The sequence below is a fragment of the Corythoichthys intestinalis genome, chromosome 5 (genome assembly GCF_030265065.1).
Source record: "Corythoichthys intestinalis isolate RoL2023-P3 chromosome 5, ASM3026506v1, whole genome shotgun sequence".
Taxonomy (NCBI): domain Eukaryota; kingdom Metazoa; phylum Chordata; class Actinopteri; order Syngnathiformes; family Syngnathidae; genus Corythoichthys; species Corythoichthys intestinalis.
In genome coordinates, this window is record NC_080399.1 from 23,144,893 (window position 1) to 23,160,923 (window position 16,031).

Here is a 16,031-nt window from a genome sequence, read left to right on the forward strand (position 1 = left end):
GCACTTGGGTGCGACTGATTTTATGGGTTTCAGCACCATTGTGTAATTATTGACATCAACAATGGCGAGCTACTAGTTTATTTTTTTGATTGAAAGTTTTACAAATTTTATTAAAACGAAAACATTAAGAAGGGTTTTAATATAAAATTTCTATAACTTGTACTAACATTTATCTTTTAAGAACTCCAAGTCTTTCTATCCATGGATCGCTTTAACAGAATGTTAATAATGTTAATGCCATCTTGTGATTTATTGTTATAATAAACAAATACAGTACTTATGTACAGTATGTTGAATGTATATATGTTGTGTCTTATCTTTCCATTCCAACAATAATTTACAGAAAAATATGGCATATTTTATAGATGGTTTGAATTGCGATTAATTACGATTAATTTTTAAGCTGTGATTAACTCGTTTTAGAATTTTAATGGTTTGACAGCCCTAGTATTTATACATTAAAAAGATAAAAATAATTCAAATAAATATATATATATTTTTTTTAATCCAAGCCCATATGGCGAGCTAGGCAAATGCCTAAGGGCACAGCAGCGTCGAAAAGGGCGTCAAGAAAAATATTCAAAAAAATTATACAAAACAATGAAACAAAAGAACAACAAAACCATTCGTAATAAATCTTTAAATAATAATGAAATCATTTTTCTAGTGTGCCTTCTGCCCGTTTTACTTTTCCTGTGATGCGATAATTTCACCACAGACCCTAGTCTCACCACTCAGCAGACCAGCGAGCTACCTGAAGGTGCTATTTTTAGCCTCTCCAATTGAGCGACGTTACAGTGACAAGTCAACTTCATGAAAAGACAAAAGCCCTCCGGGTCAGAAGAAAAAGAAAGAAGAGAGCATAACCGTGAAGAAAAACAGAGGTTTGTTGTGATGATTTTTTCCAACAGCATAAGCACGTATACTTTGCGCAACTGCAAGCAAGCGATTATTCACATAGAGTTGATATGATTTATTGCTAAAGAAAAATTATACTGTATCATTAGCCAGGCTGTTGTTTTAGAAATATTTTCAGTATTCAGCCAGCTGTGGATTAGTTTCATTTAAATTTACTCCTCCTCCCATTTTAGAGAAATTTGGACAAAGTGTATGGGGGACTAAAATCGTCTTGATTATTTTCATGTGATGTGAACCACTTTTACCTTGTGTTAAATTGTGCTTTTCAAATAAATTTGCCTTGCCTAAAAGTGCCAAGGTTAATTAAATAAATACACCATTAAATATGCAGTAAATAATTTCAAAGGTCTGCGGTATGGAGGACTAAAAGTGCCACGGATTTAAATGCAAACATTTGTTATTAAATGTGTCATTAATTCATTTCAATAGCGATCACGTTCATGTAAAAAAATTAGGGCTGTCAAACGATTAAAATTTTTTAATCGAGTTAATCACAGCTTAAAAATGAATTAATTGTAATTAATCGCAATTCAAACCATCTATAAAATATGCCATATTTTTCTGTAAATTTTTGTTGGACATTCAACATACTGTATATAAGTACTGTATTAGTTTATCATAACAATAAATCAGCAAAATGGCATTAACATTAACATTCTGTTAAAGCGATCCATGGATAGAAAGACTTGTAGTTCTTAAAAGATAAATGTTAGTACAAGTTACAGAAATTTTATATTAAAACCCCTCCTAATGTTTTCGTTTCAATAAAGTTTGTAAAATTTTCAATCAGAAAATAAACTCGCCATTGTTGATGTCAATAATGACACAATGTTCATTGTGAAACAGACTGAAACTGTTGTGTCAGGCTGAAACCCATAAAATCAGTTGCACCCAAGCGCCAGCAGAGGGCGACAAAACACAAAAAAAAAAACACAACAAGTAGAAATGACACTGCTGTCATTTTAATCTGTTTGAGCGGGGCATGTGTGTTAATTGAGGTCAAATATTTTAATGTGATTAATTCAAAAAATTAATTACCGCCCGTTAACGCAATAATTTTGACAGCCCTAAAAAAGTATTCAGTTTATTTATTTATGTTTTTGCTATCATATATTATTTAATTCATTATTATTGGATAGTCCTGTGCAGTTGCAGTGCTTCAAGAATTTATTTCCTTTTAACTATGCCCCTCAAAGATAGTGGCCGGATCCAATAGGCAGGTACAGTCGGCTGCAAGAATTTAGGCGCTATTATGGTTATGTCATGCTGGTTTCACAATCAACAGCTATTTGACTAATATAATGTAACATTCCACTTTCTTCTCTTTGTAGATGCTCTTCTGATATACAGTATTTTCCTTCTACCTCTGTACATCCTGGGTCAATCTTTTATAGCGAACTTATCCACATCAGCACTAAGTCCAAGCCCACCAAGTCCAGGAAAGAAGTGCACCTTCGAAAACAACTGTCATATGAAAGTGCAATAGATGCTTTTGCATCAGTGAAGACAAGGTGAGTAAGGTTAAAGGTCAAGGTGAAAAAAAAAACGTTGCATTTTAAAGTGTTCTGTGTGTCTTTATATAGGTTTGTGTGTGTGGGTGTTAATCATATTGCAATAACAATTGTAATTCATTTTATTCATTTGCTTTTGAAGTGTTTTTATCTGTGCTTTTAAATAGTTATTAGAGCATTTTTCTTTTAATTTCTGCACTTGTTTGTTGTTGTCTTTTTTATATAATAAATTACAAAGAGATAATGTGCTTTTTCAGTGTTAGTGTTTAAATATATGTGGTGAAAATAGGGGGGTGGGCCATGCAAGCTTAAACGTCATCTCCAAACAAAACACCCTTCGCTTTAAACTATGGATTATTTTGTTCGCCTTTGTGAAAACACAGAGAAATAAGCAACTTTTTTGAGAAAAACTACAAAAGTAAATGAGAAAGCTCTCAAAGGAAGTTAGCTTGTTGCTGAACTTGTTGCTAAATCCAAAAAGTCCCACACTTTGGCAGGGACATTAATACTACCTGTCTGCAAAGCCATTGTCAGCGAGATGCTCGGCCCTTATGCGGTCAAAGACATTACTAAAGTGCCTCTGATAATTCTGGGCTTTTCAAGCCTAACTGCTATTGAAGATACAGTGAGGGATAGAGCTGTTGAACAAGATTCCTGCCAGGATATCGGCTTTGTGTTCATCTAAACAGGCTCAAGTTTCACACTGAGTATGTATAAATACTAAGAAATTATTTTATAATTAAATATACTGTACAGAAAGTAGTTCTGGAACATTTTTGGTTTGTGGTGTGCCGCGAGATTTTTTCCAATGTAAAAATGTGCCGTTACTCAGAAAAGGTTGGAAAAACACTGGCCTAGGGTGCCAATTTGGTCAGGAACAGCCCTGATTCCATTTTGTCAATGTGTTTTATTTTCAATGTTCAACATAGCTTGTTTCACTTAAATAGAGTACCGGTACTTAAAAGACTAACACCTTGTCGTCACAACAGAAAACACAGATTCACTTAAACAGAGTACTTAAAAGACTAACACCTTGTCGTCACAACAGAAAACACAGAATGAATCCATCATTAAAAATTAACTGCAATCAAACTATTCCCCCAGTATATGTTTTGCTAACTGTAAAAGAAAAAAGTGTGAAAACCAAAAGAAAAACGAGAAAAAAAAAGAAATATTGTATACTACTCGTTTTTGTTTAACATCGTGTACCGAGAAATTATGCAGTGACACTAAGTCATGAGTGATACGTAGTTCAGTGCAATGTCAGTGGAGGGCAAGAGGAAAGGGTAGATAGAGTGAGTAACAGACACCAGAAACAAGTGGTTTAAAGTTGTTCACTGTGTTGAGATATGTTTTTGATTATCCGCTGTTTCAAAGCTATGGAAACCTATCTATTTTTCATCAAGTCAATTGTTTTATCCGTCTCATTAAGGATGCAGACAATAATAAACCACGTTGTTGTGAGGAAAGAAGCGTGTGGGAGCCGAGGTGCAATCAGTCATTTGTGAAACATAATCAGGCAACAAAAATTGACCAAAACAGCATCCTCTATCAAAAATATTTCATTCAACAATCCAATTCATCATGTATTAATACTTAGTTTGAGGTGTTTTTACATGCAGGGGATTACATCAGCTCCGGCGCAACATGACAATTTGTGTTTTCAATTTTAAAAGTATCGTATGTTTATAAGATTTGTTGGGATGTTGGCACTACAAGGAAAATAAACAATATTTGTTTACTGTATGTACCGTTCATTACATTAAAAAAAAAAAAAGTAAAACACCTTTTTATCATTATCAGATGTATTCAAAACCAGGCATTACTACCTCAGTTTGTACATTCCCGTTGGATAAAATATATTTCAAAAGTATTTCAAAAAGGGCTAAAAACTGCAATTTAATCTTGAAACTTGAAAATCCAAAATAACAGTCGAGACTTAAACTTTTGTCTTCAGACACAGGAAGAGAGCAGAGAGAGCCTTACATATGAAAAAAGATGAATCTGAGCACATTTCGTTGAAAGTCACATCCTCCATAGATGAGCACTCTGCAACTTAAATGCAAATTGACCTTTGAAATTTGAAAGCAGAGAACCTTATATTTGTATTCCTCTACAGGAGTGGTGCCAAAGTCTAAACTGAGACCAGATGTCACTGCCCACAAAGCAAAGAGAAGCACATTTTGCCAGGTGGGTCAACAGATGTTTACTGGCCTGTGGACAACACGAGCTAAGAATTTATCGCCAATCAATCCTGTGTCTTGGCTTCAAAAACAAAACGTTTCAGTAAAGTGTCTTGAAGGAAAACAGTGAAAAAATTAAATTTAATATCATATGAAACACAAAAGGCTTAGTCGAACACCTGTATTATTTTCTTGCAACTCACTGAATTTGAGATTATACTAAGTGAGATTTCTGTCCGGTTAAGTGGCCGAAAAGCTCCAAGGCAAGCTTCTCGAGGGGTGGGGGACTCATTTAAATCATTTATTTTTAAAATATCTTTTGCTTTACTGCACCATATCCACTGAGAAGCAGGGACAACAAAACGAATGGTAAAACTATGAGCACTATGATCTCTCACAGTCCAAAAATAAAACTGCTAAATCCATTCACAGGAGATGATAACTTTTCAATCAGCCATGAAGTTGTAATGTCCGGTTTGATTTATTTTCTACATGCAAATCACTTAAGACTACTTCTAAAAGTCTTACAAACTGCTGAAACGTTATTACAAGCTGTGCTTAAAAATGAGCACTTTGATGAAATATGAGTATGCTGAGGGATATTTCCAAACTAATTTCCAGCAATTTTATTGCAGTAGTTGTTGAATTTGAATGTGATATAGTGATGTATTATGCCACTGAAGGTTAGAAACACAATAAGCTTTCCAGAGCGGGCTAGAGGGGATAGCAGCTTATGTACGGAATCCCAGACTTCCCACTTTGTTCACCTCTTCTAGGGGCATATTGAGACAATCCCCAGGCCAAGCAAGAGATGAAGTCTCTCTAGCGCATTCTATGTGGTCCCCGGGGCTTCCTCTCATAGGGGACATGTGCAGAACACCTCATCAAGTGTCCAGGAGGAATCCTAACAAGATGCCCCAGCCTCCTCATCTGGCTCCTCTCAATGCGGAGGAGCAGCTGCACTACTCAGAGTCCTTCCCAAATGACCGAGATTCTCAGTCTGTCTCTAAGGGAAAGCCTGGAGACCCTTTTTCCAACTGAGTACCATAGGCTCAGATTTGGAGGTACTGGTTCTCATACCAACTGCTTAACACTTTATAGGGCATTTCATTTTTCATTACTTTGTGGGCGGGAAATAGTTTTTAAATCCAAGCTGTGGGTGACCAGAATCCTGGATTATTTTTAGATCAGTGCATCCACTATAAATGGGTACTTATTCATTGATTGCTATGAATGCTGTCAATTATGTTGGACTGTTAATTAACTAATTTGTTGCAATTGGCAGTGAATTATCACTTTCAGCCATCTCAGTCAAAATGGATTGGCTGTCTAATGCCATTAATAGCACAAAAACATCATCATTTAATGCAAACCAGTGGTGTTACCAGGATGTCAGGTGTGGGTGGGCATTAGTATTACCTGGGGGAGTGGGCAAAAAAAAAAGCTACAATGCTCAAGTAGGTCGAAATCCAGTGTCGGGCTCCTGCACCTTAAAACATGTTTTGTTTTCTCCTTGAGATGACTGTTGTTGTGATTTGGTCTAAACAAATAAAAGTTTATTTGATTTTATTTGACTTAGAACACATCCATAACTGAACAGTATGGACATGCAGGTGACAATGTGTTTTTTTGGTAACCTATTGTGGTTCCTCGGTTTTATTATTATTATTATAGTTATTCTTTGTTCCACAGTCCCTTTAAGCTCAATTTGACCCCCTTAGAATGCTTCAAAACTCCCCAAACTCAACAGCCAGGTGAACACTGGTGAAAACTTTGATAAAATGTAAAAAAAATAAAAAATAAAAAATAAAAATAATAATAATAATAATAATATGCGTAAATGTGTGTAGTGCCTCCTAGGAACAAACCCAACATTTTTTTTTTTTTTTTTTTTTTTTTTTTTTTAAGTGAAAGAGGAGGTAACAACGCAAAGGTTAAAACTTAGAACACATCAGTACTATATGAATGGGATACCATACGCGGTGCCCAGACAACCGTTAGTATTACATCCAGTTTTCTTTCAGTGGGCAGAGTGTGTCCATGGGTGGGCACTGCCCACCCCCGCCCCCCACTGGTAACGCCTCTGATGCAAACCCTCCCAGTTAAAATGTTGCACACTACCACTAATGGTGCCACAACCAGCAGAGTCGCTGTGACTCAGTCGCAATTATTAGTCTGCGTCAGAACAACAATATGAGTTCAGCGACGACAAAGAAACTCAACAACGACTGCGTTTTTATTATCTGGCTGCATTATTACACTCAAAATGGGAGTATTCAAAGAGAAACGTACCCATACCTTTAAAAAAAATAATAGAGTAGCCTTAACTTTTAAGGCAAAGGCAAAGGCAAATTTATTTATATAGCACAATTCAACACAAGGCAATTCAAAGTGCTTTACATCACATGAAGATCATAAAAATCACATTTAAATCAATACAACGTAAAAACCAAGACAAAAGATCGCATTTAATCACAAATAGAATAAAAATAAATAAATAAAAATAAAACAACAATAAAATTAAAACAAAAACTACTACTACTAATAATAATTGAAATCAGCAATGGAGATAAGCACAAGAGGAATAGAAAGCAGGTAGATTGAAATATATAGCCAGTTATGGATATGCAGTGCTAAACAAAAGCGTTTTTAGCCCTGATTTAAAAGAGCTAACAGTTTGAGCATACTTCAGACGTTCAGGTAACTTGTTCCAGAGGTGAGGAGCATAATAACTAAATGCTGCCTCACCCTGCTTGGTTCTTGTTCTTGGAACATGCAGAAGACCGGTTCCTGATGACCTTAGGGGTCTAGATGTCTCATAGGAATCTAACAAGTCAAGCATGTATTTTGGTCCAAGGCCATTAAGTGTTTTGTAAACGAGCAGTAGTATTTTATAGTCTATCCTTTGACTCACTGGAAGCCAGTGTAGCGATTTCAAAACCGGTGTAATGTGGTCCAGCTTCCTTGTATTTGTGAGGACTCTGGCCGCAGCATTCTGTACTAGCTGCAGCTTCCTGACTGATTTTTTATCAAGACCTGTAAATATACTGTTGCAATAGTCCAATCTGCTGAAAATGAATGCATGCATAAGTTTTTCCATGTCTTGTTGAGTCAGAAGCCCCTTAATTCTGGTTATATTTTTTAGGTGGTAATAAGCGGATTTAGTGACGGACTTTAGATGGCTATCAAATTTTAGGTCTGAGTCAATAATTACGCCAAGGTTTCTGACTTGATTTGTAGCTGTAAGTGACATTGTGCTAAGTTGCCTGCTTATCTTTGACCTTGCCTTTTTTGGCCCAAAAATGATCACCTCTGTCTTCTCCACATTTAACTGGAGAAAATTCTGGCACATCCATTAATTGATTTGATGAATGCATTTACTCAGGGAGACTAAGGGACTATAATCATGTGGGGACACAGAAATGTACAGTTGTGTGTCATCTGCATAGGCATGATAGGAGATGTCATACTGTTCCATTATCTGAGCTAACGGAAGCATATAGATGTTAAATAAGAGTGGTCCAAGAATTGACCCTTGAGGGACTCCACACGTGAATTTGGTTCGTTCTGACTGATAGTTTCCGATTGCCACAAAGAAATCCCTATCATGTAAATAGGATGTGAACCACTGAAGAATAGTGTCAGTAAGCCCTACCCACTGTTCCAATCTGCTGAGTAGTATGTTGTGATCAACCGTGTCGAATGCGGCGCTGAGATCCAATAGTAACAGAACAGATGATTTGCCTGCATCGGTATTCCGACGAATATCATTTAGGACTTTGATAACCACGGTCTTGGTGCTGTGTTGAGGTCGAAATCCAGACTGAAATGAGTTAAAAAGATTGTTTTGCATCATAAAAGTCTGGATCTGTTCGAACACAACCCTTTCGATAATTTTCCTCAGGAATGTCAGATTTGATATTGGCCTGTAATTGCTAATGGTTGAGGTATCCAGATTAGGTTTTTTTAGGAGAGGTTTTATTACTGCAGTTTTTAAAGTCTGTGGAAACTCTCCTGTTTGGAGAGAAGTATTTATAATCTGAAGTATGTCTGGGGCTATGCAATGAAAAACAGTTTTGAAAAAGTTTGAAGGAAGGATGTCAAGGCAGCATGTTGTGGGCTTTAATTTTGACACAATTTCCATTAAAGTGGCATAGTCCAAGAGGCCAAACTGTCTAAGATTGACGTGGGGGACATTTTGGGAGGCATTTAGTGTAATCTGGAGTTGCACACAGTCTGTCTAATGTTTAGTACTTTGTGTGTAAAGAATGCTGCGAAATCATTACAGGACACCTCAGATGCCAATTCCTGAGGTATTGATGCTTGTGGGTTTACAGAAAATAGTGTTCGAGTATTGTTGGTGTTTCTACTAATGATCTCTGAAAAATATGACTGTCTAGCATTTTTCAGTTCCTGGTTGTATTTGCGAAGACTCTCTTTGTAGATATCATAAAAAACTAGGAGTTTGTTTTTTCGCCATCTGCGTTCTGCTCGTCTACAATCTTGGTTTTGTTTTAAAGCTAGTATGGCATTTCTCCAGGGTGACCTCTTCTTTCTTGACAAAGTTTTTTTCTTAATCGGGGCAATAGTGTCAATTACAGTCATCACACTGGAACTGAAACTAGTTACAAGTTCATCCACTAGAGCTGTTGTAGGGGTTAATGGTGAGGCATAGGCCTGTGTGAATAACGCACAAGTGTTATCACTTATGTAACGCTTCCTAATAACCTCTGTTTCCCTTCTCAGAGGATGGACAGAGGTGGTCATTTTAAACATAATGCAGTAGTGATCAGACAGAGCAACATCATTCACTGTGACCTGAGAGATGTTAAAACATCTCTGAGATATTGGATATATTTGGATATTATTAAGTCCAGTATGTGCCCTCTGTTGTGTGTTGGAACTGTGACATGCTGAGATAAACCAAATGTATCCAAAATATTTAAAAGCTCTCTAGCACATCCTTCTTCAGGATTATCAACATGAATGTTAAAGTCACCCACTAAAACAACACAATCAAAGTCCATGCAGACAGAAGACAGTATTTTGGTAAACTCATCAAAAAACATTGTGTTATACTTTGGTGGTCTCTAAATTGTTACCAAGACAGCGCTGCATGGGCTTTTTAGCTGAATGACAATATATTCAAAGGAATCAAACTGACCACATGAAATATTCGTGCATTGAAAACTGTCCCTGATCAGACTGGCAACCCCACCTCCTTTCTTATGGGTTCTTGGTTAAGCTAGATACTCACTTCAAAGCTTGTCTATAATAAATGAACCATCAGCCTTTTAAATAAGGACAAAATCACATTAACACCTACATCTGAATGTTCTTATACCGAAACTCAACACCCAGAGTAGTTGATATTTACTATTTTCTCCCTGAGTGTGTGGTGTGGTGAATTGCAGCAAAATCGAAGTTGAAGTCTACAGTAAAGGTAACATAAAACAAAGAGAATTACACATTTGACATTTAAGCAAATGCATAGCTTCATCTTGAAAAAGCCCAATAGCACTTGATCAATGCTAACACATAATGCCAAAATGCCAAAGACGGAATATTGAATAGCCGGAAAAACGTTCAAATAACAAATTGTGTAGCATTTTATACAGAAAGATGATATAACAATCCTCACATGCATATATTCTGTCTACTATGTGAAAAAGTTTCTCACTGCAGCACTGTCAAAATGTTCTACTGTGTATCTTTTCACCGTATTTACTTTATATATGTTATCTGCATGGCTGCACCAGCGCCACACACTGTATAACCACAGGGCAAATGGAATTTGACTATTGAATATGTATAAGGACAGGATATCTATTCATCTTTATTTATAGACCCACTTTACAAAAACAATACCAGCTGTAATAATGTATTTTATATCTGGGATTCTTAACCTGTGGGCCGCTAAACAAAATAAGCATTGCCATAAACCTGCAAGTGAAAAAAATAAAAATGCATAACTCTTCAACATTTTATAATGCTCGAGCCAATACGGGAACAGTTTGCAAAAGGGTGGATGGCAGTGCGCATTTAAAGTCCATTCTAATGGATCAGACTGGAATAAATGCCGAAAGCATTCAACAAAGCATAGAATAAAAATGCGCTTAATTTAAAGCACCTTTTAAGATGTACATGTATTATATTATTATGAGTGTTTGCGATGCGCATATTGCACAAGATATTATCGCGATGTCGATTAGTGCCGCAACGATTTATCAATTAGCTCGAATAATTTGATTCAAATCAAAATTTGCTGCTTCGAGTGTGCGTGTAATTAGAGTGGCGTTATGATGGTATGTTTTGAAAGTGTTTGCATTTAGTTTCATTGATTTGGATGGATACACTGCCCTCTAGTGGCAACAGTGAATATGACATAACTCATTTAACATGGACACCAACAAAAGCTAATGTTTTTTTAGGGCTGTCAAAATTATCGCGTTAACGAGCGGTAATTAATTGTTTTAACTAATCACGTTAAAATATTTGACGAATTTAACGCACAGGCCCCGCTCAAACAGATTAAAATGACAGCACAGTGTAATGTGCACTTGTTACTTGTGTTTTTTTGGTGTTTTTTCGCCCTCTGCTGGCACTTGGGTTCGACTGATTTTATGGCTTTCAGCACCCATGAGTAGACATGTGTCGGTTACCGGTTTCACGGTTTACCGTGGTGTGAAAACGTTGCGGTTTCAAAACCACTAAAATTTTCCGTCATACCTCAGTACGGTAGTCGCTATTTTTCATGTGCCAAAATGCAGCTGAAGTGGCTTGGTGCGGCACCGCTCACCCCTTCCCATTTGTTGCCGTGAGTGTCACTGAACAGCCAGCAAACCCAAAAACAAATCCTCCAAACACAAGGCGTACTTTTCTTCAATTTATTGAGCTCTCAAATCGTGGTGAAATATACAAATAAATACATTTAAAACGTTGTACAATTGTATTTTTCCACGTGTGATTAGGTTCAACAGGATAGCAGTAGCACCATTAAAAAGTTCGCCAAAAACAAAACACACATTTTCCTTTCAAATTCAATATACAAACTAACTAAAACTTATAAAGACGAATGTTAGCCTAGGCTAAGCTGGGAGAGCAGCTTCTTTTATGTCTCACAGCCGCTGAGTGAGAGAAAAGCTTGAATGAAGGGGGGAAAGAAAAAGAATCGCGTCAAAGATCGCTAATTGAGAGAGGAGGCCTCACTCCTCATATTTTTTTTTTTTTTTTTTTTTTTTTTAGATGAAACCTTTCCTCAACAATATTTACATTTTAACTAATTTATAAAACTAACTTATACATTTTTAACTAACTTATTAACTTATGAATTCTTTGTTCTTTTTAACACAAAGGCATGGCATCATGTAGACTAGAGTTGACACATTGGCTGAAAATGGCGAAACTTCACTTGAGCTTCCCCCTCAAAAAAAAGTCATACAGTATATATTTTTAATTTTATTTAGAAGTGTTTTTACTTTTTATGGCAATTATTTTGTTCTTACTCTAATATTGAGCAACTTGAGCTGTGGCTCTGGGTATAGTCTAGGTTCTATTTATTTTAATTTTATATAATATTTGTTATTTTTTGTTAATTTATTTATTCTCACATTATATTCATGTTCCAAATTGCAAATATGTTTTGAAAAAATCCTGTTCAATGGATTTTTTTTTTTTTTTTTTTTTTTTTTTTTAAACCCATATATCTCACAATTTTGGAGCTATAATGGCAATATCGTGATACCGTGAAACCGCGGTATTTTTGCTCATGGTTATCGTACCGTGAAAATCTCATACCGGCACATGCCTACCCATGAGCATTGTGTAATTATTGACATCAACAATGGCGAGCTACTAGTTTATTTTTTGATTGAAAATTTTACAAAATTTATTAAAACGAAAACATTAAGAGTGTTTTAATAAAAAATTTCTATAACTTGTACTAACATGTATCTTTTAAGAACTACATGTCTTTCTATCCATGGATCGCTTTAACAGAATGTTAGTAATGTTAATGCCATCTTGCTGATTTATTGTTATAATAAACAAATACAGTACTTATGTACCGTATGTTGAATGTATATATCCGTCTTGTGTCTTATCTTTCCATTCCAACAATAATTTACAGAAAAATATGGCATATTTTATAGATGGTTTGAATTGCGATTAATTACGATTAATTAATTTTTAAGCTGTAATTAACTCGATTAAATATTGTAATCGTTTGACAGCCCTAGTTTTTTTTTTTCATTTGTAATTTAGTTTATAGGTATATTTAGCTGTTTTTTGTGGGAACATGTGTTTGAACAATTTGTTAAGAGGATTGTTAAAAAAAAAAAAAGTTTGCATTTTATAGCATTTAAGCTAACGGGCTTTTGCTATGCAAGTTAGCCAATTGTTCTTTTGTTGTACTGAGATCGTCATTAATTTGATTTTTAATACCATTTGAAGATAAGATCAGGTATTTTTATTTTCAAATGAAAGTGCAATTCTGCATAATTTGAAGAAACGCTTGGAAATGTTATTTTGTGTTCGCATTTAATGCTCTTTTAAAAGTGCAATCTTAGCAAGCATTGTTTTACATCTCCTAAAATTTATTCTGCAACAAATTAAATATTCCTAATCCGATTACTCCATTATTCGCACTGAATAATTGATAGATTAATCGATTCCTGAAATAATCGATAACTGAAGCCCTATTTTTAGATATTGTGCAGATTGTGCAGCCCTACTTTGACGGAACATTTCTTCATCTTGACCACATCACTACCCAAATTAAACATCTTCTTCAAACCAATGTGTTCTGCTTTTTGTCTGCAATCCACCATCAAAGTGGCTATCGATTAGGTGACAGTGACAACAACAACAGATTGCCATTACAGCGATCAAATTTGCAGACATCCACTTAAAGATCCTGAGAGATGGCCTACGAATCAATGGTCTACTCTTTTTCCACTAACTCCTCAAATCTGAGAGGCATTTAAAAACAACTTCTTGTGATTTGTGATTGACTGGAATACTCATTTAACTGCTCTGAGAGCAAAACAATCAATTCAATTGATTGCATTTAGCAATTTAAATAGCAATCTATTTCACATAAGAGTTGCTCTGGCAAGTTTTGAAATAATATAAAAAGTTATCTAAGACAACTGACTTCTCTTGCATTCGCTCAACCTTCCTTCAGACCGAACAGCAGGACGACTCATTCAAAGCAGGAGGGGTTTAACATGCGTGTGCTTTTTCTTTCTCCCTACTCAGCATTACATAACAGGCAAGAGGCGTTCTTTTTCCCTGTCGTTCCTTCTCTTTCCCAGACACAATTTAACCGCCTGCATAAAATAGGTTGGTGGGGGGTGAATGTGGGTCAGCAGGTTAGGAGACTCTCAAAGTCAGACTCGTGAAAAGAGGGGAGAAGGGGGAAAAAAATCAATCCGGGCTTCCCAACTACCTGTCTTTACCCTGCTGTTACATAAGAGCTCAGTCAGCCTGTGCCAAGCCACAAGTCACACACTTCCCCCCCCCCCCCCCCCCCCCCCCCCCCCCGGTGCTGTGTAAATACTGGAGGGGTGCTTTTATTTCACCAAACATGAGCTCCAAAAGTGCCGGTAAAGTGGTGAGAACGAAAAAAATCTCCAAACTGGCGATTATATGATGATTTCTAACTCTGAGTTTGCGCGCGCGCCTGTGTTTATGGCTAAACCTGTTACATAACCAGCTCACATTCCACATTCCCCATATCACACTCTAAATATACACGGCAGGAAGACGAGGGCGCGCGCACGTGTACAGAAAACACCGTGGAATGAATTGTCAGTGTACGGCACTTCGTGATATCATTTTTATGTCAAGTATGGACATCCACTCAGCTTAGTCAGGGGGAAACAGTACAAAGCTTTTGAACTTGGACGAGGAGAGGATACGGAGGGGGTGTGGTTAAACTGTCTACTGTACTGAGTGTACAACACGGATGGGTCCAAATGAGACAGTCCACGCATTAATTCACGCTCACTTCTATAAATCGAAGGCCCACTGTGTGAGGTTTTCCACGCGGTGCGTAAAAGACAACCAAATCCATCTGCCAGCCGCCTTTTTACGCACGGTGATGATACCATATGAGGTGTCATTTCAATCACACGCTCGACCGTGGGATCTTGACCCACGTCCACGTGAAGATGGATCGATAAACCGGTCCACAGTTTGCAAAGTTTTGACACCCAGCCCGGATGGCATTCGCTGTCCATAAAATATTGCTTTTAATTTATCAAAGATAGAGACCGCTCGTTTCCGATATTATGTTTTGAGATGTCATTGCAGAGTGGACGGCAGAAAACACGCAACGAGACGTTACAATGAGATAATAAAGCGCTGCTCCCACCCGAATGAAAGCGGCTCCATGCTTGATACACTGTGCAGTTATTTCACCGGAGCTATTTAATTCATTCGGAAGTTCCACAGCCCCCAAAAGGGTCGCTACATTTCTCCACAACCTCACTCACCTCTATTGGTGCTCGAGCAGGTCTGCCTTCGAACCGGGGCTGGATGGTCCGCTTTCCGGAGCGTCTCCAGGCTTACCGGGGTTTCCCTGACCGGGGTAGCCGGCTCCGAGGCGCTGTTGCCCGGGTCGCTCGCTGGATCAGGCGGGGACTCCATGTTGGATGCGGTGTTTCGCTGCCTCGCTGCGGCGTGCACTTCTAACAATGTTCTCTCCGATGTTGTTTTTGCTCCGCGCCACCAAGCCTCAGCGATGAAATTTGGAGTAGAAGTAAGAAAATGAGAAATGCGAGCGTGTGGAGGTGGGTGTGCGGGTCTGATTGTCCACTGGCAGCGCTAGTGAGCGCTCCGCTCATACAAACTCTAAAAAAGGAGGGAGAGGTTGTCAATAGAACGAGGAATGCACGCGAGGCCTTGTAAGTAGTCCATAATGATTGAGCCAGTGCACTTTTACACGTTAATGACACCTTCTTACTATCATTACACGACATCGACCTCTGCATTCCGCCTGTGAATAGTTTAATTTCGTTCGAGAGGTCGTGATTATGCCACCCACAGCAGGCTGCTGCTGTGCTGTGCTGCACTTGTAAAAACTCATCAGAGTAGATCTCAGTGCTTCAAAAACGTGAAGCGTTGCAGAAACTCATTTGAAATGCGCCTCAAACCAAAGTGACTTTGGTTTGGACCGGAATACATGCAAGCTTCGCTGCTGAAAGTAGCGACTGACAGCAGTTTGACAGGAAACTTCTCCTTTTTGAGAAACGCAGTCGTAAACAACTGCCGTCAAGCGGCACCGTGGCAACCAGCATGCTGTGCACGGCTTGTTGCTACGATTTAAACCAGCATGCTGCCTCATGTGATCACGAGGCCTACACGCCCATTTAGGCACGCACACGTGGACTGTCTTGTGTAATGCTTCCACCGTCTG

General features: G+C 37.6%; 1 protein-coding gene across 1 annotated transcript in view; it reads right to left on the bottom strand.

The window, feature by feature from the left end:
- The window catches only part of roraa (RAR-related orphan receptor A, paralog a), a 436,248-nt gene extending 420,811 nt beyond the window's left edge, over positions 1-15,437 (bottom strand). Inside the window, exon 1 of the mRNA XM_057835948.1 lies at positions 15,109-15,437. Within this exon, the coding sequence (XP_057691931.1) occupies positions 15,109-15,262 (154 nt within the window). The 5' untranslated portion in view covers positions 15,263-15,437. The remainder of the gene's footprint in view (positions 1-15,108) is intronic.
- Positions 15,438-16,031: the final 594 nt, after the last annotated feature.